The 27,971-nt window shown below is 33.8% G+C and overlaps 1 protein-coding gene across 6 annotated transcripts in view; it reads left to right on the forward strand.

The window, feature by feature from the left end:
* LOC122505994 (electron transfer flavoprotein regulatory factor 1) overlaps positions 1 to 27,971 on the forward strand; it is a 100,890-nt gene that overhangs the window by 19,217 nt on the left and 53,702 nt on the right. Inside the window, exon 2 of one of the 6 annotated variants that reach the window (XM_043617932.1) lies at positions 18,039 to 18,220. The exons of the other annotated variants lie outside the window; for them this stretch is intronic. Coding sequence (XP_043473867.1) covers positions 18,185 to 18,220 — 36 coding nt within the window. The 5' untranslated portion in view covers positions 18,039 to 18,184. The remainder of the gene's footprint in view (positions 1 to 18,038; positions 18,221 to 27,971) is intronic. 6 annotated transcript variants of the gene reach the window in all.

The raw sequence follows: 27,971 nt of genomic DNA on the forward strand, positions 1-27,971 counted from the left end.
AATTTAACTAATTGAAGTTTATAATTTAAAAATTCAAAATCTGTGATTTTTCATGATTCCAAATATCTAAAATTTATTCTAAGAAACTTCATTTTGAAGAAATTAAAAGATACGCTTCAAGTATGGTCAGCCTGGTTTGTGAAGTGAAGTGAGAAGCTGATAGAGTTCTCACAAAACATCAAATCCATACTAAATATTCTGTCAGAAATAATCAGAAAAATGACAAATCATCAGAGTCAAGAAGAAGCATCAGAAAATCTGACGAATAATCAGAATTCTGATGTTTTGTCTTGATTCCTCATTATTTTTTTAGTAGGGATGGAGGTGTTACGGGGGTTGAGGGTGGAAAGGATTTTATTTTGGTAGTCTTTTTTGGTTTCAGCGACCCAAAAACGTAGGCTTACCCTGCCGGAAGAATGTACTGAAAAAGTACTGAAATTGTACTGGCCTCCAGTACAATTTCAGTCCGTTTTTTTAATGTTTCAGTAGACATTTTTAAAGTTCTTTAATAATAGTTTCAAATGTAGGTTATGTCAACAAACCATTGTTAACAGTTTGGAAGTGAAAATAAAAAAAGGTTACCAAAATTTTCAAAGAAATTCCCGTTAAATTTTAAAATTATATTGCAACCCCTGCTTTAACAATAGACCCGAAAGCCTATTGTTGTATGGGATTATAATTTTATGGCTTAAAAAGTTTACAATTTAAATAATTTAATTTTCAAAACAAAAAAATTTTAATCTGTGATGTTTCATGATTACAAATATCTAAAATTCATTATAAAAAATGTTTAATTAAAAAAGTTATAAACTATCTCGCAAACTCTAATTGTTACGTAAAAACGGATATTATTTTTGAATTTAGATTAAAATGAATATTTAGCATACATAATAATTACTTGTAAAGAATCTGAGTTCATGAAAAACAAATATAATGTTGAAATATAAATAAAAATTATTTTTAACTGATAGATTATATTGTTGAAATAAATATAACAACAGTAGTTCTATTAAACACAAATTATATGTTTGTTTATTTATACTCGTTATCGATACAGAGCGCAAACACAAGAGAGTAAAAGTAAAAGTAAAGAAACAGGAAATAACAGATGGCGCGCATACAGGAAATAGTGCGATAGCACTGATCATAGATCATAGAAATGATCATAGAATGCGCATGCGTTAGGAGAGGGCGCGAACTTCTAACACTCCCTCCCGACCTCTCTAACATTTCTTAATAATATTTTATTTTAATAATAATAATAATAACACAACGATAAATCTGGTTCGTAGTATTCTCATTTTATTTATATTGATTCTCATCTTTGATACTGTGCTTTTCTTTAGTTATTTCCTGTGAACAGAATAAAAATTAAGATTAAACATTTACATTCATAAGCTTATTAACTAAATACTTGTGGAGGTCAAATGACAGTGGTTTTGTAAATATATCGGCTAGTTGATCTTTTGATCTGATCCATTTTACTGAAATTAATTTTCTTTTGACACATTCTTTTATGTGATGGATTTTTACTTCTACTATGTGTCGTAGTTTATTTCCACCATTTGTTTCTGCACTCACACATGCAGCTTTGTTATCACACCACAACGTAATTGGGTTCAGAGTTTCAGTTAAAATCAAATTCAAAGAATTGTACATCGATAGCAATTCTTGGCTTGCCTCACTCATCGCTACATATTCTGCATGGCAAGTAGACAAAGCCACGTAAGATTGTTTATGGGTTTTCCAAGCTATGGTATCACCGTATAGTTGAATCAAAAATCCGCAGGTCGTCAACGAGTTTTTGCAATCGCCAAAACTCGCGTCAGAGAATGCTTGGATTCCTTCTGAATTTCCTAAATATCTCAAGCCTAATGATTTGGTACCTTTCAGGTATCTGAACACCCTTTTTACCATATTCCAATCGTCCTCTGTTGGATTAACTTGGTGTCTACTCAATACATTTACAGTATATGATATGTCTGGTCTTGTCGCGCCTGCCAGATACAGTAGACTTCCAACCGCTTCTCGATATGGAACCTTTTCCTTAGTTTTTGTCAATTTCAAAATCTCATCATTAAAATCGGTCTCTCTTAATTTCCTTTCCCGGTTAGTAACTTGATTTGTGTTCATGGGTGTTCTCTGTGGATAAGACGCATCAAAACCGAACTTTATCAAAATTTTGTCAATAAATTTTTCTTGGTTCAATTCTATGATTTTTCTCGCCTTGTCTCTTTTAATAGTTATTCCCAAGTATTCTTTGGGCTCACCGATGACAGTCATTTTGAATTCTCCTTTTAATCTTTCATTTACTTCTTTTAGTTTTATTTTATCGTTACTCGCCAATAAAATATCATCTACATACAACAACAAGATTAAGAATTTCTCTCCTTCTCTCCAAATGAAAAGGCATGGTTCTGAGTCAGAATTTTTTAAACCTAAGCCTAGAGCTACTTTTGTAAATCTGTCATTCCATTTCTTTGGACTAATTCGCAGTCCATACCCACATAGCACAATAGTATGAGGTAAGGTTATGTTGAATACTAATCGTAAGGCACATAAGGTTACACGATATTGCTGTGGTAGACCTAAGGTGAACTAAAAACTTCCGCCATGGAGGTAAGGTTACACGTTAGGGTGTCGTGACTATATATGATAAGGCCATGGTAACCTTACACGTTAAGGTTAAGGTAACGTTACATTTTAAGGTTGAGGTAAGGTTACATGTTAAGGTTGAGGTAACGTTACACGTTATGGTTGAGGTAACGTTACATGTTAAGGTTGAGGTAACGTTACATGTTAAGGTTGAGGTAAGGTTACATGTCAAGGTTGAGGTAAGGTAATTATTAAGTTGTAAGGTTGAGGTAAGGTTAAGGTAAGGTTGTGATAAGTTTACCAGTTATGGAAAATATTGAAAAAATAATTAATAAATAAATATTCAATTAAAATGTTAAGTTTGTTGCTCTTCTCTATTTTGGAAACCTGACATGAAGCAGAAAATTTTGAAAACAAATTTGGGAGGACTGGGATTCGAACCCGGGATCGACGCGCATAAACCTATCATTCTAACTAACTGAGCTAAGTAGAGAACTGGCAGAAGGAAAATAAATGTTGCCTTTAAGGAGTTAATCATCTTTTTGGTTCACCTTAAAGGCAACATTAATTTTCCTTCTGCCAGTTCTCTACTTAGCTCAGTTAGTTAGAATGATAGGTTTATGCGCGTCGATCCCGGGTTCGAATCCCAGTCCCCCCAAAGTTTTCAAAATTTTCTGCTTCATGTCAGGTTTCCAAAATAGAGAAGAGCAACAAACTTAACATTTTAATTAAATATTTATTTATTAATTATTTTTTCAATATTTTCCATAACTGGTAAACTTATTACAACCTTACCTCAACCTTACAACTTAATAATTACCTTACCTCAACCTTGACATGTAACCTTACCTCAACCTTAACATGTAACGTTACCTCAACCTTGACATGTAACCTTACCTCAACCTTAACATGTAACGTTACCTCAACCTTAACGTGTAACCTTACCTCAACCTTAACATGTAACGTTACCTCAACCTTAACGTGTAACCTTACCTCAACCTTAACATATATAGTCACCACACCCTAACATGTAACCTTACCTCCATGGCGGAAGTTTTTAGTTCACCTCAGGTCTACCACAGCAATATCGTGTAACCTTATGAGCCTTACGATTAGTACTCAACATAACCTTACCTCATACTATTGTGCTATGTGGGTACAAGGCTCGTTGTAATTTACATACTTTTTCTTTCCTCTCCTTTTCATTATGATGTGTACCTTCTGGGATTTCCATATATATCTCTTCATCAATTATACCGTTTAGAAAGGCCGTTTTCACGTCTAATTGGCACACTTCTAATTCATGTTTGTTTATAATTGCGATCACAGACCTTACTAATGGTAGTCTAGATACAGGAGCATAGGTTTCTTGTAGTTCATAGATATTTTTATCTTTGAAACCTCTAATCACAAGCCTAGCTTTAAATCGAATTGAATCACCTGTTTCTGATTTTCTTTTAAAAACCCATCTTGAATCGATTATGTTCGGTTTTTGTCCATTTTTCATGTTAGTCGGACGATCCACTTCTTTCCAGACTTTATTTTCTTCCAAAGATTTCAGCTCATCATCAATCGCTAATTTCCAAGAGTTTTTATCTTTTGATTGCATGGCATCCTTGTAATTTATAGGATCTAAATTAATATCTGCCAACAATGCATGAAAGATTTCGTCATTAACTTTATCAAATTCCTTTTCTTTTTTCTCATCAGGACAAACAGCAAGTAGTACTTCAACATTCTCGTCTAAGTTTAGTTTAGTAAAACTTGTGTCTTCTATCAAATTATTTCCCAAATTCATATCACTTTCAGATTCAGGATTAATAACTATTGTTTCATTTTTCTTTGGTCTACCTCGTTTTCTCTTTTTTGTTTCACTCTCCAAATTTAAAGTCTCATCTGTTTGTTTCTCATTCTTTTTGAATTCTAGGAACCATTTTCTCTTGTCGATTTCTTCATTAGAATGTGGAAAATCCTTAATATCGCTTTTTGAGAAAATGTCTCCATATACCACTTTTTCATTAAATCGCACCTCTCTGCTTTCATAGAACTTCCCATCTTCTGGTCGAAGGAATTGGTAGCCTGTGGGAGTATATCCCACCAGCACAACTCGTCTTCCTTCGGCTCTGAATTTTGGACCTGTTTTCCTGTGGACTTTGATGTATGCTAAGCAGCCAAATCTTTTGATTTGATTAATATTAAAACTGTGATCAGGTGCAAATTTTTCTATTGGGGTTATCATATTATTAGATTTGTGTGGTGTACGATTGTATGCGTACACTGCTGCTGAAAGAGACAAATCCCACATATTTTCTGGTAATCTCGCATCGTACATATAAGATCGAACCTTTTTTTGAATAGTTTGGTTGAATCGTTCTGCCACACCGTTGTGTTCTGGAGTATCAGGACACGCCAACTGTAACTCCGCACCAAGCTTTAATAGAATTTCGACGGTATACCCTCCCGTGTATTCAGTTCCCTGGTCTGATCGTAAATAACACACTTTTGCATCATTTCCCAGTAGATTTCGAGCACTTCTTACAAACATATCAAGACAGTGACCAACATCGCTTTTAGCTTTCATTGGGTAAGCCATAGCAAGTCTTGAATAATCGTCTATAAAAACTGAGATATATTTGTAATGTTTTGGGTGAGTAATCGGAGAAATTGGACCCATCACGTCCGAATGAATAATTTGAAGAGGATTTATGGCTCTTTTTCGAGTATTTAAAAAAGGTAGCTTGTTGAATTTAGAGACCAAACATACTTCACAATCTAAAATTGACTCGTCAAACTTAGCTGCGTTTAACTCTTTATTTTCAGGAAATTTTCTTTGAATAGCTTTGAGATACTCTAATGAAGCATGACCAAATCGAACGTGCCACAAAAGCGCTTTATTATTTTTTAGGAATTTTTGGCTCTTACAAGTAATAGATGTCTCATCTTCATCGAAATTTATTATAGGCAACTCATCAACATTGTGAAACTCTCGATCCCAAATTGTTGTGTCAAAATTTGAGTGTTCATACGTAATTTTTGTTTTAATCGGATTTTCATTTGTAATATGATTCTTTTTGAAATTTTCTCCTACAGCCTCATCTATAATAAGTTTATATGTCTCATCTAAAACTTTTTGTTCGGTTTCTTTTGTTGTACTAGAACTAAGTTTTTCTTTTGCAGTAACACTACGTGTTATATACTTCCTCACTTCGGTTTCACAGTCAGCTAAATTCGCAAATATTCTTTTCCTTTCGATTTTTGTATTAGTCTCTCCTGTTAAACTCTTTGCATTTATTTCTAGTTCTATTATCCAGTAAGGTCTTTTATACACGCCTGTTAAGAAAGACTCGTTGGACACTGGATCAAAAATATCGATTTTTTCATTGTCCAAATACACACTCAAACCTATATCTACAAATCTTCTAAGTGAAATAAGATTTTCTTTTAAAGCTTCAGCAAATATAACTTTATCTATTTCTAAAATTTTTCCATCTTTTAAATTAACTTCAATTTTCCCCACTCCCTCCGTTTTCAAGTCCGCAGAAGAATTTTTATTAGCACATTTAATCGTGCCGAAATTTGTCTCATCTAAATTTTTGAAAATGATTTTCGAGTTGGTTAGGTGTTCTGTAGCACTGGAATCTGCTAAAAAGTCTATAATAAATTTATCTCTATTTGTACAATTATGAATTATATTATTATAATCGGTATAGAAGGTGTCGCAATCCACCTCCATTGGACTTACACATTCAACATTTAGATTATTAAATTTCCACTCACCTTTATTGTTTTTACCACCTGTCTGCTTTCCGCCGTTGAGTTGAGTTGGTGATTTTGATTGAAAATTATCTTTTGGTCTTGTACTTCTGTTAAAGACTCTAGAAAAATTTCCTTTTCCTCTACCTCTCGTGCTATTGAATCGAGCTCTTTTTATCGGATTTTCGTAATCAACGCTTTCTTTTCGTTTTATGCCTCGTCTTTGATAACCAGTTGAGCCTCGAGATGTGTTGTTGCTTGATTTGTAGAAACTGGTATTTCCTCGTCCTGATCCTCGTCCTGAAGTAGACGGCGCATAGGGACATTCTGCTGCTATGTGGTCGCCAAAGCGATTGCACTTATAACATAGCTTACCTTTTCCTTTATTAGGACAGTTAACCCCTATGTGCCCTATGTCTTGGCACTCGTAACACCTAATTGTCTCCTTTCTGGCAAACATAGCTGATCTCACTTCTTTCTTCTCATCTTTAGCTTGTTTTCTGTTAGCCTCATCTTGGAGAACAAGAAGTTTCAACTCATCGTAACTTGTTCCTCGGCCTTTTGAATTTTTTGTAACAAATTCTATGGTCTGAATCGTCGGCACAGAAATCATTACGGCATTGTAGAATGCATCACGTTTTTCGGCTTCAGACAGAGCAGCTGCACCAGGTGAATTTTCGTAATTCCTGATTGTCTCCTCAAATTTTTCACAGAACTCCCCGGCCGATGTTTTGCCAACGACGTATTGCATACTATACAGTTGCTTCCTGACTGTGTGAGAGTTGACGTTAATCTCACACCTTTTTAATTCTTTTAATTTATTTATTATCTCTACAGGATCTTGGTAATGCATGACTTTGGAATGATAAAATTGATCTAAATGATTAATTAAGATGTCCCTGACTTTGAATTTTTGTTCTTTTAAAATTTTCGCATCTATGGAATCAAGTTCAATACTATTATCTATAATATGCAATAAGTCGTGTGACCTTAGTTCTGAGGAGAAATAATCATAGAAATGTTCATATTTCATGTTACTGTTAAGCTTATAATCTCTTTTTACCCCACTGGATTTATTAATTATTTCAAGTTTCACTGTGTCATTTAAACTTTTATTTTCGTTTAACTTTATTGTCTCACCGTTATTTAATTTTTCAAACTGATCTTTAATTAATTTTTTTAAACTATTTTCTGTGAAATTGTTTGAAACTGATGCAGCACCCGGATCAACTGACGAATTTACCTCATTTGTCGTTTCTGTTGATTTTTGCGTATTCGATTTTTCAACGTCATGTAATGATTTCGATACAGTTCTTTTTATATTTAACACATCTTTTACCACACCTAACACATCATTTACTTTTTCAATTTGTTTCCCCAAATCCTCTTTTATTACTTTAACCAACTCTGTCACAATATGTTCATTTTTCATCTCTCTTTTAATTTCTTTTAAATCATTCGAAACTTGTATCATCATTTCATTAACATTGGTAAAAGCTACTTTGGAGGATTCACAAAATTTGGTGATTGCATCCATTAATTGGTACATTTTTCTTTCTTGTTGATTTATGCGTTCTTGTACTGAAATTAAAATTTTTTCTTTATAATCATTAGTTGTATTAACAATATTTGGTTTGACATTATTTTTTGTAACACATCTTAAATGGGAGTATTCTTTTGTTATAATATTGCTTATTATTTTCGGTTTACCTGTGATTATTTTTTCATCCTTATTATGGAGCTCGCTCGTCTTTATTACATTTCTCTCGTCATTTTTCTCTCTTTTCTCATCTTTCCCATCGTTTTCGTGACCCATCTTTTTCTCTATTTTATTCTCATCTATTAAATCCACTTCATCCTCTTCACTAGGTATCTCACCATCACTCTTACTATTTTCGAAATCCGAGGCGGTTATTTCTGGCATTTCAGCTATTTGATCAGCCAAATTTTTTTCTTCATACCAGGATTGAAGCGCCTCCCATTGCGCTTGTGGTAACATCCGTTTCTCTGTATGAGAAAAAATAATTATTAGTATTACAACCTTATCTCAAGATTAGTCCACCGAACATCAAGTGTGCCTACTCTTTAAGACTAGTATGAACGTAAGAGTCCGAACATCAAGATCACTTATGTTCACACTTAAGTTGACAAGTTCACATTACCGAACATCAAGTTTCTGATTCCAAGTCAACCTCTCGGATTAGTATAGAATTTAATTTATTACAATATTAAAGAAAAATTAAAATATTATTAACTCTGTTGTAACTTTGTTTAAAGTTTCATAATTATGTTTATAAATTCTATACAAATAAATTAATTTTACTTTTACTCGTCTTATAAATAATTATCTCATCTTAATAATCAAATATTTTTCAAATTTGAACTCACCAGTTCTGTAAATGTTTCCTTTTTGCATATACAGATTCAGCAATTCTCCTTCTATGACAATTTTCACTTGTTCTCCTCGATGGAGTTCATCTAATTTGAAAATGTCTCGAATATTTTTCCATAAGTACGATAACTCATCCGCTTAAAAAAAAATTCAAATTAGTTATTTTTGAATTTAGTCACGTGAGCAATTCGGAGATAAAAATGGCCGCTTGTCGCATTATATCTCCGTCTCACTTTAACTCAGTACTGGTTATTCTATTTTACGGACAACCCCCCTTTCGCACATGTTTTTGCCGGCCGGCTCTATTCACACCTTTTCATGCGAAATTAATATAATTTTCAACAGTATTTGATTTTAAGTTGTTGTCTTTTTTTTTTATATTTCGAACTCATCAAACTTTCTTTAATCAGATTTACTGCTTTACAAAAAAAAATTACACCCGTCGTTAAATCACTATTTACACGCCACCATTTTTTTTATATTCACGTAAACATTATTTATTTATTTTATATTATTATTATTATTATTTTTTATTTTTTTTTATGCTTGATTTCAAATCTTAGCTATATACGTATTTATTTTTCTTCTTTTCTTTTTAGATTTCAACACGCACTTTCGCAAATAAAGAAAAATTCGTACTCACCAACAACTTGTTGAGTTTCGTCATTTCTCACCACGTGTTGATCTTTTACAATAACTTTATCCTCACTCATTTTTTAGATATTAAGCACTAGCACAGTGGAATCGTGGGTGGGCACATAACCTGATAGATTATATAGTTGAAATAAATATAACAACAGTAGTTCTATTAAACACAAATTATATGTTTGTTTATTTATACTCGTTATCGATACAGAGCGCAAACACAAGAGAGTAAAAGTAAAAGTAAAGAAACAGGAAGTAACAGATGGCGCGCATACAGGAAATAGTGCGATAGCACTGATCATAGAAATGCGCATGCGTTAGGAGAGGGCGCGAACTTCTAACATTAACATTAACAAAGAAATATTCGTCCTTCAACTTAATGACGGTCAGGCCATAAACATCACCGATAGCGACCCTTTTGCAGGTAATTTTTCCCAGTACAATTTCAGTGCTGAAACGCAGCAAATTTTCACTGAAATAGCACTGAGCTTTCAGTACTAATTCCCTAGTACAATTTCAGTCCATTCTTCCGGCAGGGTAGACATCGCACTCGACTTTTCGTGAAAATTCGAATTTCAACCACCACCCTGGGGGTGTTAAAAGGGTTGTAGGGGGTTAAGGGAGGGAAGAATTTGTTTTTGGTAGTCTTTTTGGTTTCAGCGACTAAAAAAACATAGGAATTGACACCCTAATCGACTTTTTTTTAAGCTGAAATTCCAACCCCCGGGAGCAGGTGTAAGGGGGTGGTAGCGGGAAAATAGTCAATGAAAAAAATTTTCATGGTCATATTCGGTTTCAGCGACCCCAAAAACATGGGGATAGGGGGGTGTGACCTCTGGGTTTTGACTTTTTTTTGTGTGCCTGTGCTATCAATGTGTAGTGAGTAGTGGGGCTGAATTTCAATGGAACGTCTTGACCAATAAGAGTAGCTCTACTTTAAATGCCTTTCCTGTAGAATTCGTTTGTTGTAGCTAAGGTCCCTTTCACCGTGGAGCATCACATATCCCAGTAAAAATAAACTAATTCAAACGGATTGAAATGAATTAAGATTTTTGGTAGGTAGAAAGCGGGATTCATTCAAGCTCTTTGTATATTCGATTGAATTCGATTCAATTTGCCTGAAGTTGTGCAAACGAATTCGCATTCGTAAGAAATGACCAAGGCATACATTGAATTCGTGCTGACGAATTAAAAAAAATTAAAGGCCCCAAAACTTGTCCATTGAATTAGTAACCCAGACAGCACTTAAGCTTGCAGCAAGCTTGAGGCAAGCTTGCCGTGCAAGATTGCCAATATTGACGTGCAAGTTTGCAGCAAGCTTGCCACAAGCTTAAAATGTCCCACTCATAGCAAGCTTCATGTGAAAGTTTGCTGCAATATTGCACTACAAGCTTGCAGCAATATTGCACTAAAGGTTGCCGCAAACTTGATGTAATCTTACACGGAAAAACCTTTAAGCAGTCTGCTCACCCGAAACTTATGCGTCAGCGCCACCACTAAACTTGTTCATCTGCACTCACAAACTGGGTGACCAACGTACCCAGTTGTAATTTTCTAAACTTTTTGGGAAGTTTGTCTATCGAAAACGGTAATGCTACGCACCCAGTGGCGGGCGATCAGACTTTCCATGCAGTGAGAAGCGAAATTTTGTGACAGTGGGAAGGCAGACTTCTCAAAGGTTTTTCCGTGTATATGGAAATTGTTTATTATATAAAATTAATAATTTATTATTAGCAACAAATTTATATTTAATATTTTTAATTTTTATTAAACATTAAAAAATTATAACAACGTTATAGTAATAATGTTATTAATTTCCCCAAAGAATTGGAGTTGGGAACTATTATCCACGATCAGTGGATAATAATTAAAAATTGTCAACGTCGTAGCAGACGTTAACTATACACATTATCATTTAAGATAATATGGTGAAAAGTCTGTTCAGCGGACCGATACTTATACTCTGCGCGAGACAAGTCGTGCGCGAGAGAGGTATTTCTCGCCATCTAGCAAGGAATTGGAAAACTAATAGAAGTTTCTTCTATAATTTTATAATTCCTTGCTAGATGGCGAGAAATACCTCTCTCGCGCACGACTTTTCACCATATTATCTTAAATGATACACGGAAAGAAAAGGTCTGGAAGAGATATCCATAAAAATATTGTTGACCAGAATATTGTTGTGTTATCCAATTCAATGGAAGAGACAACTTTCAGAATGGAAGCACATTCCATATTCAATGGATGAGGGAGCCATATTATATTGTTGAATCAAATATGGATGTGACATCCATAGGCATGGTTGGGCTTACAATTCATGCTATGGATTTTCACATATGGCTGCCTCATTCATATAAACTTTGGTTGGGAGATCCATAGTTAGTTCAAAATTTCGATACATGTTGCGCGCAATTCATTATCATGGCATCCATTTAAAAATGGACGTCTCAATTTGTCCTTCGCGTCGGTCTCCTGTCGCGTCTATATAATCGCGTTGTGAGTTTATTGTGTATAAATAGTGTTATAATTGTATTATTTATTATCGTTATTGTTTATTTGTGTTTATGTAAATTAATTTTCATGAAATATGTGTAGAGTATATAAGGAATATTATATGCTCAAATATTGTAGTTGCGTGTATAGTGTAGTGGATAGCGTTAGTGTTTAGTATGCGTTAGGTCTAGGGTTCGTGTCTCCCCCATCGGTTAATAATTTATTTCGTAAATATGCGGTTATTCAATAAGTGGTGTGTATTAATTAACAAAAATGTGTATAAAATATCTCAAGTGACATGGAATTTAATTAATTGAGTGATTCAAATTTTTTTGTTTCCCATTTCCATTACTATGGATCACCCAACCATAGATCTTTTGCTGCTCCAACAATATACAGCCAGCCATAGAATATGGATGCAGCAACCTTAACTATGGATATCCCGTATTTTTCAATATAATATGGCTGTGATATCCATGTATCTGGATGTGTCAACTATTCCTTTTTCTCCGTGTAATGTGTATAGTTAACGTCTGCTACGACGTTGACAATTTTTAATTATTATCCACTGATCATGGATAATAGTTCCCAACTCCAATTCTTTGGGGAAATTAATAACATTATTACAGTAACGTTGTTATAATTTTTTAATGTTTAATAAAAATTAAAAATATTAAATATAAATTTGTTGCTAGTAATAAATTATTAATTTTATATAATAAACAATTTCCATATAAGATTACATCAAGTTTGCGGCAACCTTTAGTGTAATATTGCAGCAAACTTTCACATGAAGCTTGCTATGAGTGGGACATTTTAAGCTTGTGGCAAGCTTGCTGCAAACTTGCACGTCAATATTGGCAATCTTGCACGGCAAGCTTGTCACAAAGCGGGATTCACTGAAACTCTTTGTGAATTCTTTTTAATTTATTTCAATTAGTTTTTGTTTACTGGGATAGATCAAAGTATAAAATAATAAAATACAAATTTTTATGTTTAAAGTTAATTTCGGGTATTTATAGTTTAAATTATTTGTAAATAAAATTATATACATATTATTTACTAAAAAAATTCTACAGTTATTTATTTCTTATCATTTTTTAATTTTTAAAACGCGTAATGGTCAAGTAGAGTAGAAGGGGGTAATGTAGTGCACTTTTCTTTTGAAGACTCCTGTGCCCGCAATTTTCAACCAATTTTGATCAATAAGGACTCGTTGGAAAGACAATGCTTTTAGCTACATTTATGGTGTACATTATTTTTTTTGTAGATGTAGATGGAGCTTTTCTATATCTAAAAAACTGAAGGCACTTTTTTTCGACATTTTAAAATTTGTAGGGCAATGTAGTGCACCACTTTATTAGTCAAATAAAAAGCAGAGAATATATTATAAACGATTTTATTTTATTAGATGTAATATTAGGAACATAAGAAACTTAAAAAACTATAAACTAGTAGTGATGCCCACGAGATCGAGACTTTGCATCGTATCATCTCGTCTCGTGAACAGCACTATAAACTAGAGATTTCTTTGGTCCTGTGTTAGATAAAACTGAAAGAAAACTGCAATAATTTGCAAAAAGCAAACATGGTTAAATAATACATATATACGGTACTCTGTATAATTGCACTACATTGCTCCCAACCCTGTGCACTACAATGCCCCCAAGCACTTTCTTCACGTTGACTTAAATATCTCAATAAAAACAAAATTAAACGTCAAAACAATAAAAATCCGAACTCTACACGGAGAAAAATGAAAAAATGATTTATGCAGTCAGTTTAGCACTCCTTTATAGAATAATATGTGACAGGTACACACTATAGTATTAGAAGTTTCATAGCTGAACACTTTGGGACTCAACACAAGTTATCCCATTCATCAGCTTAAACAAGACTGTTTATATAGTCTAAGAGCACAGGTCTCCTCAGAGGTGGGCAGGTTATTCTAAAATGTAACGCTACAAACTTGGTGGGGAGTTGTTCCAAATGACTTCCAGATTCCAAATTTTCAAACCAATAAATCGTACCTGATCCTCTTTTCGAATTATCTCTTTTACAGATAGTCGGAAACTTGAAAATGTATTATCTTAATGTGGAAGCTTTGATTCAGAAGACTGCTGATTTTTCATTATTAAAAATTTTTTAAACAAAGATTTTATAGATAGTTATGTTCATGATTTTGAGAAAAGTGTGGATAGGGGGAGTGGGGCAAGACTGGGTACTTAAGGTTTAAAGCGCAAAAAAACGAAAATTATCGAATATATATTTTATTATTTTCTTTAATAACTATCTTTGGGAATCAGTCTTTAGTAATAAAGGCGTACAAAGGCCATCTGTTTCTTAAAAAATCATAAAATTTATAATATGGAAAAAATTGCAAATCTCCCCATCTTGCCCCACCGGCGCGGTACTAAAAAAGCAACCTATTTCTGTCGACAAATTTTACAAGTAAAGGTTGCATCTTCATCTTCGTCATCGACACCAGCACAACTGCACAAAGCCCATTGACCGCAGACAGAACAAGCAGCCCAGCCTTCATTTGAGTCTAAATAATAACCATTACAATTTATAGAGACAAGGTGTATTTTCCACTTTACCATCGCTAATTATTGATTTAACCTGACAAGCTTTTTTCTTTTTGGTCACTCTTATTTTATTCAGTCTTTATTTAAGTAGTTTTCTTAACTTCCCTTATTTCTCTTTTCTTTTGCTTCATTTGTGTACCCCGTCTTGCCTCACTCTTCCCTACTCTATCTTGCCCGCACCTACGAAATTGAATAAAATGATTAATTACTACAATTTACGATTCAACAAAGAAAAAATAAATGCTTCCCTTCTTCTGTTACCCTTGCTATTTAAAAAAAATTTAATATACACTGAAAAACTGTTGGTAGAGCTGTTCGCCCAATGCGGTGAACTGCTGCGTTAAAAAGACACGCACAGCTCACTTTATTTTTGGGCGAGTTACTCTCCTTTTTGGGCGAGCAACTCTCCTTTTTGATAGAGCTGCTGACCTTTTTGTCAAGCAGCCGCTCGCCAACGCCATTGGTAGTCAAGTTTAGGAGAGCAACTCGCCTAATTTTGATAGAGCTGTGAGTTTAAAGTTAAGTAGCGCTGCACAATAGTCAATAGCGGAACTGCTCTACCAACAGTTTTTCAGTGTAGTTCATCAACTGTTATTATTAAATAAATAAAGACCTCCTAAAAAAAAGAAAAATTTACAAGAAAATCGTCGAAAACAGTTTTTTTAGTAAAACAGATAAAAGATTTGTTCTCATGGCTTTTAGGTTCTGTAAACAAGAAACTATCGTCTCGGTGCAGTATTATGTAAAATATAATCGCGATTGGTTCTTCTTCTTCTTTGTATAGTGGCTTCGACTAGTCAGGCCAATTCGAGATATATAAGTGCATGTATACACGGAGAGAAATCTGTTGCTATTATTGCTTGCAGAATCTTTACAAATTTTATTAGTCACTGCTGAATAGAATTTTAGCTTGAGGTTATAATAATTTATATACAAAATCATCTATTTAATGTAATAGAGAGTTCGATGCAATAAACACAAAAAGCAGCTGCTAATTTTGCACGAAATCTTTATTATAAATATAAAGAGAACGTGCTATAAAAGTATTAGATTCTTCTTATAAGAATCGCTCGAACTCCGACTGATTTTCAGGCGGACTTTATACAACACAATCTTACTTGCGTGTACGCACATATAACTCACACACACATATATTTCTCTGGATGGTTTCGAGGAACGGAACGCGTACAAAGCGGTGACGTTTGCAATAACATAACCTAACAATTTTCACATGTTGCTTATATATTCAAACACGAATAAAAATGCAATAATTTTTAAATAATATACTTACTATTAAATAAATATTATCTTTTTATAACAGCAACAAGTATTAAATACTACATATAATATATAATGTTTTACCAGACGACAAAACTGTCCAGAGAAATATATATGTGTGTGAGTTATATGTGCGTATACACAGGTAAGATTGTGTTGTATAAAGTCCACCTGAAAATCAGTCGGAGTTCGAGCGATTCTTATAAGAAGAATCTAATACTTTTATAGCACGTTCTCTTTGTATTTATAATAAAGATTTCGTGCAAAATTAGCTACTGTCTCTTATGCTTATTGCATTGAAAGTATTTTTACAATAAGTATATGAATCCATGCTAAAAATATAAGAGAAACGTTAAGCAATTTAAGTAATGTGCTCTTTCGAGTAATATTAGCAGCAGATTTCTCTCCGTGTAGTTTATGGTTAAATATTTTAACTGATTTGTTTGTCACTTCACAAGAGAATTTTGTCCAAAGTTTATATAACACTAGTTTTGTTTCTCATGAATGATTGTTCTGAGTTGTTATAACACTAGATTCTCACTGTAGGTGGAGGGATAGGTGAGGTTGGGTAATCCTTACCTAAGTAAGGATTTCCTCTAGTATCCCACGTGATTTTATTTAAAATTTAAATTTAAATCTAATGATTTTATTACCAATCCGCCATTTTATTTGAATTATTTAGTTAATTTATTAATTGAGAGAAAATCCTTCTTTGAAATTTCTTCACTTTTTCTTAACCTATTTGATTTTCATTTGTTTATTAAAAATTCTTTTTTTTTAAAATTTTTTATTTATTTATTATTATTTTTTTTTTAAATAATTTTTTAGAGAATATTTTTTTGTTTGTGAGTTTTCAAATTTTCTTGTTTGGTTTATCCTTTCCTTTTAAATTTGAATATTTATAATTTTTCTTTTCCAAATTTTAAGAGGCTAATTAGCTTTATATAGCTTTTGAGATACCCACCCCCATGGTGGTGTTCTCCATATCTGCAAGCATGCGATTCCTGGAGTCGACTTGTTCATTATCTTAACATAAAGTAACAGAACCAGTATATTAAATTGAGCAACTAGTTGCTGTAAGAATAAAATAAAAATTAAGTAAAATTATATTTTAACTTAGATTAGATTAGATTTCTTTATTTTGTTCCAGAAAACCATGAGAACAACCATAAAAATACAATAAATTCAAAAATATACATAATATAAAATATACAAATTTATGATACAATTTAATTAAGAGTTGTTTAACAATAATTAAATTGAAATATAAAGTATAATCAAAATAGTAAACAAATAATTAAAAAAATATATATATGTATATCTATAAAAGAGACTCTACAACTTCAGACGCTCAGTGTAGTACAAAATAGTATATATGTATTTTGTCATAATCATACAATAAAATGATAATAAATATATTAAGCAATGACAAAATTAAACTATAGTAGAAGAACCTTACAAACATTTAATTATTAAGTGCTAACAAATATCTAAAAAGTTTGAATTTAAAAATACCAATACTTTCTGCATTCGTTATTGAACTAGGAAGAGAGTTCCAAAATGTTACAGCAGTGACAATAAAAGAATTCCTATATTGTTCAGTTCTACAAAAAGGTACCCTGAACAAATCAGGGCTTCTTACTTCTCTCAAAGTAATTTCACTTCTAAAAGTAAACTTGTTATACAGATAAAGAGGCCTTCTTGTATTCAGTGTAACATATGTCAAACATCCAATGAACAATAGACGTCTATTTTTAACATTCAGCCATCCCAGTCTCTGACGATAAGAAGATATATGTTCATCCCTTTTTAAATTAAATATAAATCTTATACACGAATTAAGGAGCTTCTCCAGTTTATAGTTGAGTTCATCTGCAAGATCATTATAAACAGCACAATAATAGTCAAAATGAGGCAATATTAACGAGGAGACAAGCTGTGTTTTTAACTTAACCGAGAGAGCCTTTCTATTTGATTTAAACTGTTGCAATGTTGCATACACATTTCTACAAATTTGTCCAACATGTTTTTCCCAAGAAAGAATTGGATTAAAAGTAACTCCCAAGTTCTTAACAGATTGCACATAAGGTATCACAATATTATTTATTTTAATTGGAGGGCACTTATTTAAATCCAAATTATTTATGTTCCATGAGGAACCAATAATCATTGAATAGCTTTTATTAAGATTAATTTTAAGTTGATTTTCCTCCGCCTAATTGTAAACAGCCATAACATCCCTATTAATCAGTTCTAAACTATTATTTAATTCATTAAGACTTGTGTGTATGTAGATTTGCAGATCATCAACATAATACATATACTTAGAATATTGAAGAGAACTCCTCAAATCATTTGTAAAGACTGTGAACAAAAAAGGACCCAATACCGAACCCTGAGGGACACCTGTTCCAACAGGACCCCACTCAGATCCCTCACCATGAGGACCATAAACAGATTGCCTTCTGCAAGACAAGTAAGATGCAATCCATTTCAAAGCAGATGCTGACAAACCAAACGACTTTAATTTTAATAATAAGAGATTATGGGGAACCATGTCAAAAGCTTTGCTAAAATCAAAGAAAACAATTATAGTTACCTTCTTGTTATCAATAGCATTAAGTATGTCATCAGTAATTTTAAGTAAAAGAGTTTGAGTACTAAATCCTTTTCTATAGCCAGATTGAAAAGGATCGAGAATATTATTAGACTCAACATATTTATTCAACTGAGTACACACACACTTCTCAAGAACCTTTAACAGACCACACAAAATGGCAACCGGTCTATGATCCCCAGGGTGTTGTGGAATTTTAACTTTATTAACTGGTTTAATAAGAACATTTCTCCACTCATCAGGAAAAACTGAGGTTTGCAAAGACAGGTTAAAAAGATGTAACACATACGGTAATAAAACAGGCATTGACTTTTTAATAACACTTATAGAAATACCATCAAATCCCTGTGCTTCAGTCTTTATGCCTTCTAAGGCCTTTAATATGTCAGAAGGACCAATGTCTTCAAAATAAAAAAGACTATCATTAAATCCAACATCATGAAGAAGCTCAGAGAGGAACTGAGGCGTTATATTAAAGGATGGATTTCCACAAATAGTTAAAAAGTAATCATTGATTTCATTCACAGAAAACGTGAGAGGAGAATCATCAATTTTATTGCTAATAATTCCAAGACGCCTCAGTTCCCTCCAGAGCTCCCCCTGATCCGTTATTCCCTGCAGCCTATTTGCATTATAACTGTCACGTGCTTCTCTTAACAAAAACTTTACTTTATTTCGCAGCATTTTATATTTATTCTTAATTAAAATATTTCCTACTCTCTTCCATGCTCGAAAAGTAGAGTCTCTTTGTCTTATAAGATCCCTAATCTCCAAACTCATCCAAGGACACAAATTATGTTTCTTTCTCTTGTAGGCACATAAAGGGGCATGCTCATCTAAAGCTATATCAATTACATTACAAATAAAAGTTAATTTACCATCAACTGTACACAATTGTAAAAAATTATTCCAGTCAACATTACAAAGAGTCGTTAAGAAATCCTCATCATTAATTCCCCTTAAATTTCGACAAAACCTTACAGAACACTCCTGTACATTAGGTTTCCATTTGTAAATTATTTCAATGAGTTCATGCCCCGCGACAAAAGGAACATGAGATTGAGAAAAAGCAATTAATTTATTCTCATCATCAACCACACATAAATCAAGCCATGTATTAGAATTGCCAGTATGGTGAGTAGCAGCATACGGAACAACAAATAAATTAAAAGATTCAAAAAAGAACCTAAGATAATTAGTTTCAGGTGAGTTTTTGTTCAGATCATAATATACTCTGGCTTATTATCAAATTTACCCGGAGATAGGTAAAGAACCTTAAAATTGAGATCACTTCTAACATATGCCGCAACACCACCACCACGCTTCTCCTTTCTATCTCTACGTATTAAGTTATAATTGTTAATGTTTATCATACCATCTCTAATTTTCTCAGTTAACCATGTTTCACTTAAAGCCACAACATGAAATTCATTCGACGATAAATGAGCCCTTAAAAGATTAATATTAGATCTAAGTGAATTTATGTTGATATGGCAAATCCTTAAAGATGAAATCTCTGTAGATCGTGAAGAACCAGAGCCTAATGATGTCACATTTGTAGAGAAAGGTTGGGAAGGCTTATATCTAATAATTATAAAAACTTAAAAATTTTTAAAGCATATAGTAGTTGGTATATTGCTTTTATTGCTCTCTCCTCTCATCCTTGTTTAATTAAATAATTACATTTTCATGGTATAAAAAATTACTGATTTCTGTAACAGCTTCTAAATTCGGATTATATATTAATGAGACTAGCCTTGAAAGGTCTAGAGATCGAAAATTAAATATTGTGAACAAAGGTAGTTTAAGGTAGTGGTCTATCGAGCTTATCTCACATCCGCATTTGCAGCCAGGAGGGATATTCCATCCCAGTCTCAAAAATAATTCTCCCACGCAGACGTGGCCCGTCCTGAGCCTGGTGATCAGGTTGATTGCTCTTCTCGACAAGTCATATCCCCTGAACCAAGGTCTCTCCGTTTTTGAAGTAATGTGGTTGAAATATACTTGTCTGGTTCTTGTTACCGGAAAGAAAGGCCATTCTAGTCTATTGGTAGAGTTGAAGTCTTTATCTATTAGGTTTCGCCAGTCCTCCTTTGAAAAGGAAGACTTCCTTCCATATCGTAGTTCCCCGGCAATCTTAGACAATCTATCTGCCTCTTCATTGCCTCGAATGCCAGAATGGGAAGGAATCCAGACTAGCACAATTTTATTGTTTTGATCAGTTATTGATTGCACCATACCTGAAATTTCGTGAATAATTGTGCGTGTTTAGTTGTCTGGGAATCTGTCTTTGATTAATTGTAACGATCTAAGTGAGTCTGTCATCATACAAGTGTTTTGAAAATTGAGTGTTGTAATTAGTTTCAGTGCTGAGTGTATTCCACTGAGTTCAGCCATGATAGGAGAAAAACAACCCGTAATCTTGTCCAACCTTCTATAATTTGTGTCAGGAATAAATATACCACAGCCGGCTTTCCCAGTTTTTTCCGAAAAGGAGCCATCCGTGTATATAATTGTGTGATCATTATAGTGCTTCGATATTATGGAATTTGTGGTTTCATTAGGGTTTTCAGTTGATTTTATTTCGTAACCAGATTCCCTGTCTATGTTATTCCCAATATCAAAGGTTAGATTTGACCAATTAACATCAAAATAGGAGGCCTTTTGTGGTTTTTTATGTGTAGTTATGAGATTGTTAACTAAGGTGTAGTTATTTATCAGAGAAAAATTTGTTAAATATTTTGGAAGCTGTTTTCTTTGTTGAATGTGGATTAGGATGGATTCAATTTTATTAGAGACCAGGTTTTCATTCCAGCTTGATACTCGAACAAGATTCCTATCAATAAGTAAAGCCCTTCTTCGCTCTAGAGGGGGCTCCCCTGCTTCTGATAGTAAAATCGGAATCGGAGTTGACTTCATACATCCCATGATTATTCTTAATGCGGAGTACTGGATTTTATCAAGAGTTTTTAGTTTTTTCCGGCAGGAATTCATAAACAGTACAGAGGCCCATTCAAGTAGGGCCCTTGTAAGTCCACAATATATTGTCATTATTGAATCCGGGTGTACTCCATATGTAACTTTCGTTAGAGTTCGAATAATATTCAAAGATTTGCTTGCTCTTTGCGCTAATTCATCTATGTGATCTTGCCAATTTAGTCGTTAATAAAATTTTTTTTTTTTTTTTTTTTTTTATTCCATGATAACCCCAAGGTAGGTGATGTTAAGAGAGTTTATGATCTGCTGATCAACCACTCTGATGGTTTCATTGGAGAGGTCCATTGAGTTTCTGGAGAAGATGCAGAACTGACTTTTACCTGGGGATATACTGAAGCCTAAGGTTTTTAGATAGGGGACTAGTCTATCTATCGCTGATTCGATATGAGCCAGCGCCACATTGATGTCATCATCTGTCGAATACAACAAAATGTCATCTGCAAATTGTAGAATTTTGGTTTCCTCTGGTATAGTCACCCTGATGTGTCTAAGGGATATATTAAAAAGGAGAGGGGATAAACCCCCCCCCCTGTGGTACACCGACTCCACACATTCGAGGTGGCGCCAGATCATCCCCAAAATGCAGAGATCTATTAGTTATCATGAAGGATATGAAATTTAACAGTCTTCCTGGTACCTCATCATCTCTGAGCTGTTGGAGAACAGCTGAGGGGAGCAGTGCGTTAAACGCTCCTTTTATATCTAAGGCCACCACCGCTGTGCTTCTACCTTGAGAAAAGTTTTTGTTGATGTCCATGGCCAGGACCGAAACACAGTCAAGAGCCGAGCGCTCTCTTTGGAATCCAAACTGGTGATCAGGAATTAGGCCCCTCGACTCCACAAAGTGCTCCAGCCTCGCATGGACGATCCTCTCCATTAGTTTTCCTAGTGCTGATGTGAGGGATATCGGTCGAAATCTCTTTCCGCTTGGTTTTGGAATAAAACGAACAAGAGTTGACCGCCATGTATCTGGAAATGAGGACTGTATGAAGCATTTATTATAAAATTGGAAGATGGATTCAAGGCATGGTAATGGCAATTTTTTAATGACTGCATATGAAACTTTGTCTAAACTGGGAGCTGAGTCCTTCTTGCATTTAGATAATGCCGAAAAGAATTCCGTCCTGGTAAATGGGGCATTGTAACAGTTACTTTCGTCTATTTGATGGGGGACCGATTTAATTTTCTGGGAACAAAAGCTCCCGCTGTTGTTAAAGAATCGATAACTGCACGAGTGATTTTGTCATATGTTTCTTGAGTATTGACTGTTGAATTTTCGCAGTCCGGAAAGCCGGATGAAATCAGTTCGTTAAACAGGGTCCAATTGACACGTTTTAAATTGATCCTTGTGGAGCTTTGGCAAGTGGTCGCCACTCTAATTGCTATGTTCAATGAAACCGGGTTATAGTCGCTCCCGAATCGCGATTGGTTAATTCGTTTGTTAAATAGGGCCGGTACCCCGTTTTGCCCCACTCTCCCCTATAAGTCCCAAAAATCACTTTTTAGTTTTTGTAAATACAACTGTTTTAAAAAATGATTGGATTGGTTTAAAATTTGTTACTCAGGGGTTTCGGGGTCGCTGATTGCAAATATGATGTCAAAATAAAAAAATCTGTGGACAGATTCCTAATCAGCGACCCCGAAACCCCTCGAGTAACGAGTTTCAGGCAAATTGAATCGATTTTTAAAAGTCGATCGCCATATTGGATCCAACAATTTGAGTTTTGAAAATCTGACGTCATATTCGTTATCAGCGATCCCGAAAACTCCCGAGTAACAAATTCTTAGCGAATCCAATCATTTTTTTAAAAGTTGTATTTAGGTAAATTTAGGACAACTGTTGAAAAATCAATTTTGACAGTTAATTTAGTTTGTTGTTGGCAATATCGCTATATTTTCGTAAAGTAGAGGGTTCTAGATTTAATTTAACTCATATGACAAGTCTCTAGCACGTCGGATTTACCCAGTAGAAATTTTCAAAAACTACTAAAAAATGATTTTTTGGTATTTCACCCCCAATTTTCTCAAAATCCTGACCTGATGGGAGGTTTTAGTTAAATGTTAATTCGGATTTAGCGCACCAAAAGCTACGGTAAATGACTTCTCGATCTTAGACAACGGAAATTTTTTTGCAGGCTTCTGAAATTATATATATATATATTCATATATACATAGCACTTTAACATGTGACAGACGTGTCCAAATTAAAAAAAACAAAAAGTTTCTTGAAGAAGAGACAATTCGGAACCATAATTATCTAGAAAATCTTTGTCCAAAAAATTTTTAGTAACGAAAAATCAGCAGTCTTCTGAATCAAAGCTTCCACATTAAGATAATAAATTTTTCAAGTTTCCGACTATCTGTATAAGAGATAATTCGAAAAGAGGATCAGGTACGATTTATCGGTTTGAAAATTTGGAATCTGGAAGTCATTTGGAACAACTCCCCACCAAGTTTGTAGCGTTACATTTTAGAATAACCTGCCCACCTCTGAGGAGACCTGTGAGAGGGAATAAGAGTATAAAAAATTGGAATGAGAAATTACTTTCTCATGTAATTGTTAAAAGAACGCGGCAGTGTACAAAACACAAGTCAATAATAGAAGCGAATATTGAACAACTAGTACTTAGTCCAGTTCTTTCGAAAAATGAACGCCGTGCACATAAAGTAGATACCTACTCGAAAACCACAAGTTATTCTCTCTCTCTCACACTAATGGTCGTTCACTTATCTTACCGTTTCACTTACTCTTACTACTCTTAACTATTATGCAGTGCAGTTAAGTTAATTAAATTATTAAAGATTGCTTTGAGAATAATTAATTATACATTTCATTCAAGGTCAATTCACTATTTTGTATATATATAAAGAGTGCATTTAACATATTTTTCTTTCTTTTAATGATTGGTTATTATTTTTTTTTATATAAAATTGACGAAGTGAATAAAGGGAAACACTCGTTTCGCGTCGCGTCGGCCAGTTTCTCTACTATGCACACTGCAGCGCGCCTTATAATCTTCGCCTGTGTTTCAATGCTGTTTACAGTGACATTTGGAACTAAGGCCCTCTATACACTATACGCAATACCCTAAGATGCTTGATGGAAATGAATTAATGTACTTTTACTGGACTGAGTCCTGTTTTTTCAATATTGACTCCCAGTTTTTCAAACTCCATTTTTCTCCGTGTAGACGTTGTAATGATATAGTCGAATTTATTAATGAAATAAATTCGTGAGTTTCTTGAAGGAAATAAAATCATTTATTTTACATGCAATAGTATATCTATATTTATTGCTGTGCTCGCTGCTCGGTCGTCGAGTAGAGAGTACCGATGGCGCATTCATTGCCGCGCAAGCACGTGGTTTCATTCATTTCGCGCTATGCCTCGCGAGAGACCTACGATCTATAATACTTCGTTGCACTGACAATTTCCTCAGTTCGCTGCCGAACTCTCTCGGGGCTTGCTCCAAGGCAGTTCGACAGCAACTCTCTCCTTCCTCTCTCCACCCTTTTCCTTTCGATCTAACGCCGAGGCTGAGGTACAACTCTCCCAAGGAATGAGATCTTCCTCTCTCAGGCTAGGTACATCTGTGCTACTTCCTTTCTCTTTTTACCTGGTGCGGCAGGCGGTAATTCAGGTACAACTAGGGCTGCTAGCTTGTACCCAATTCCTCTCTACCTGGAGTAGACAGGCGGTATCTCAGGTACAACTGGGGCTGCTAGTTTGCGCCACTTCCTAGAGGGAGCTGTACTCGAGACTCAGGTACAACTAAGCAGCAGTTGTTACTGCTGCTCCCCTCGTTACTCCGTCGTTCTTTCTCGCTCTTATGCACTTGGTCAGGCCAGGGGTACATCCGTGGAAGACCTTGTGCATAATTTCCATCTAAGCTTTTGTGAACCAACCCTGTGGTGAAGATGTACAACTCGACCTCCACAGAGTTGATGCACCAGGTAGAATCTTCGACCCAAGGTACATCTTGGGGGAAGATGATCTTTTGAATAATCTTTTCCTTTATTCGCACTATAATACGTGTCGGGCATGAATACCGTTAGTTCGGTATCTAGTTTCTTTCGATTATGAAATCGTTCTAGCGTGCACGACCCTAGTAAACGTTCGTATCGTACAGTACCGTCCGAAATTGTCAGTCCACCCATTTTCAAAGGAATGACAAACATTTTTTAACATAAAATTCATGAAAAGTAAAATTTTTTTTGGTTTATATTTTGAAAGACGATAAAATTTTGAAAAGAATAAGACCTTACAGAAGTCATTTGGCCAAAATTTGTAGAAGATATTCTTAAAAATCGTCATTTTCAATGTTTTACAAAAAATTGAATAACTTCTAAAATAATGAACGCTTTTTAATAATCTTAGGCTTATTTTAAAGACCATTTTCTACAGAATAAGAATTACTTATAGGCATTAACCTGTAATTTTTAACTTGGAATAAGCTTGACGTCAAAGTTGGACAAAAAAATTCAAAAAATTTGAAATAATATTATTAAAAGAAAAATAATTTTTGAAATTCAAACATATATTTTTATTAAAATTTCTTGAAAAATCTACACCATATCATGTTTTATATATGTTCTAGAATAGTTTTTAGTACAAAAAATTGATTTCAAATTTTTCCAATTTTTTTGTCTAATTTTGACGTCATGCTTATTCCAAGTTAAAAATGACAGGTTAATGCCTATAAGTAATTCTTATTCCGTAGAAAAAGACCTTTAAAATAAGCCTAAGATTATTAAAAAGCGTTCATTATTTTAGAAGTTATTTAAATTTTTGTAAAACATTGAAAATGACGATTTTTAGGAATATCTTCTACAAATTTTGTCCAAATGACTTCTGTAAGGTCTTATTCTTTTCAAAATTTTATCGTCTTTCAAAATATAAACCAAAAAAAATTTTAGTTTTCATGAATTTTATGTTAAAAAATTTTTGTCATTCCTTTAAAAATGGGTGGACTGACAATTGCGGACGGTACTGTATTTTAGGGGTAAATTCTAGAGCCTACCTTCGCGAATAAATGAGCGTCGACCTTTTGTGAATTCAATATGGCGGAAACTAACGGTTGCTAATTTTACAGCGTTGCGACCGCCGACCAACACAGCGAGGAGTGAATCTGCCATGGCTGCGACTCTCTCTCTCTCACTCACTCTTTTTCTCTCTCTTTCTAATTCTCCCTTTCTCTCTCACTCTCACTGATTAACTTAAACTCTCTTTTCTAATTTATTCCTTCTTTTAATTCTTTATTATTTTATTATTTCTTATTTTATTTGTTTAAAATATATTTTCTTACGAAGGTTTAAATTATGCCTTATCAATGACTACACCTTACATCCAGGATCACAAGCCTACTTTAACTAGATACTAATTTAAATGATATTTCAAGCCAAACTAAGTTTTAGATTAAATTACTAAATTTAACTAAATTAAATACCCGGACTCCATCCGGCGAGCTATTCTTTTGGCAGTTAAAATTACAATCATTACAACGTTTTGTGAACAACTACACGGAAAAAAAGTACGTGAATCATTCCTTGAAAGTGCTTGACTTTTGGATAGGACACAAAATACTAGACTGTATCATATACTTTTGATTAGAAAATATAACAAAGTCCTAGAATTATTCTAGTACTAGTATGGGCAACAGTGTTTTTAAATTTTAATAAAAAGTCATTTGTTCAGTTTTATAAAGTACCTGTATAAAGTACCCTTTTATAAAGTACCCTTTTATAAAGTACCCTTATTTAAAAATCAAATAAGGCATCAACTATACGGTTTGTAAAAAAATTCAATAATGAGTTAAAAAAATTGATCAACTTGGAAAAGCCATTTTCAACATTTTTTTAGAATCAGCCACAGTAGAGTGCAAAGATGCCTTTCTAGTTTGAACGTGTCACACTCATATGTTTCCATGGAAGCATATCAGTGCGACATGTTCAAACTAAGAAGGCATTTTTGCACCCTACCGTACGCGAAAGATTAGTTCACATGGCTGGATATACACGGCGAAAAGCCAGTATAAGAGTTAATAAAAACTTACTACTACTACTACTCTATCCAAGGTAAATGACAGCTGATCGTCTGTTTCCATTTTTGTTAATTTCAGATGTGAATATACTATTATTTTATGAAAAACAAATAGTGTCAATGAGGCATTCTTTGTCAACTGGACCCACCTTCTCTCCAAAAATGGTTTGCGTTTGAATTAGGGGAGAGAGGGACAAGACGGGGTACCGGCCCTATTTAACAAACGAATTAACCAATCGCGATTATATTTTACATAATACTGCACCGAGACGATAGTTTCTTGTTTACAGAACCTAAAAGCCATGAGAACAAATCTTTTATCTGTTTTACTAAAAAAAAACTGTTTTCGATGATTTTCTTGTGAATTTTTCACTTTTTGTAAAAGGTGTTTAATATTTAATAATAACAGTTAATGAACTGTATAAATTTTTTTCTAACTGGCAAGGGTTACAGAACAAGGGAAGCATATGTTTTTTTTTCTTTGTTGAATCGTAAATTGTAGTAATCAACCTTTTTCTTCAATTTCGTAGATGGGGGCAAGATGGGGTAGGAGAGAGTGGGGCAAGACGGGGTA

The sequence above is a fragment of the Leptopilina heterotoma genome, unplaced genomic scaffold (assembly GCF_015476425.1).
Source record: "Leptopilina heterotoma isolate Lh14 unplaced genomic scaffold, ASM1547642v1 Lhet_384, whole genome shotgun sequence".
Lineage (NCBI taxonomy): Eukaryota > Metazoa > Arthropoda > Insecta > Hymenoptera > Figitidae > Leptopilina > Leptopilina heterotoma.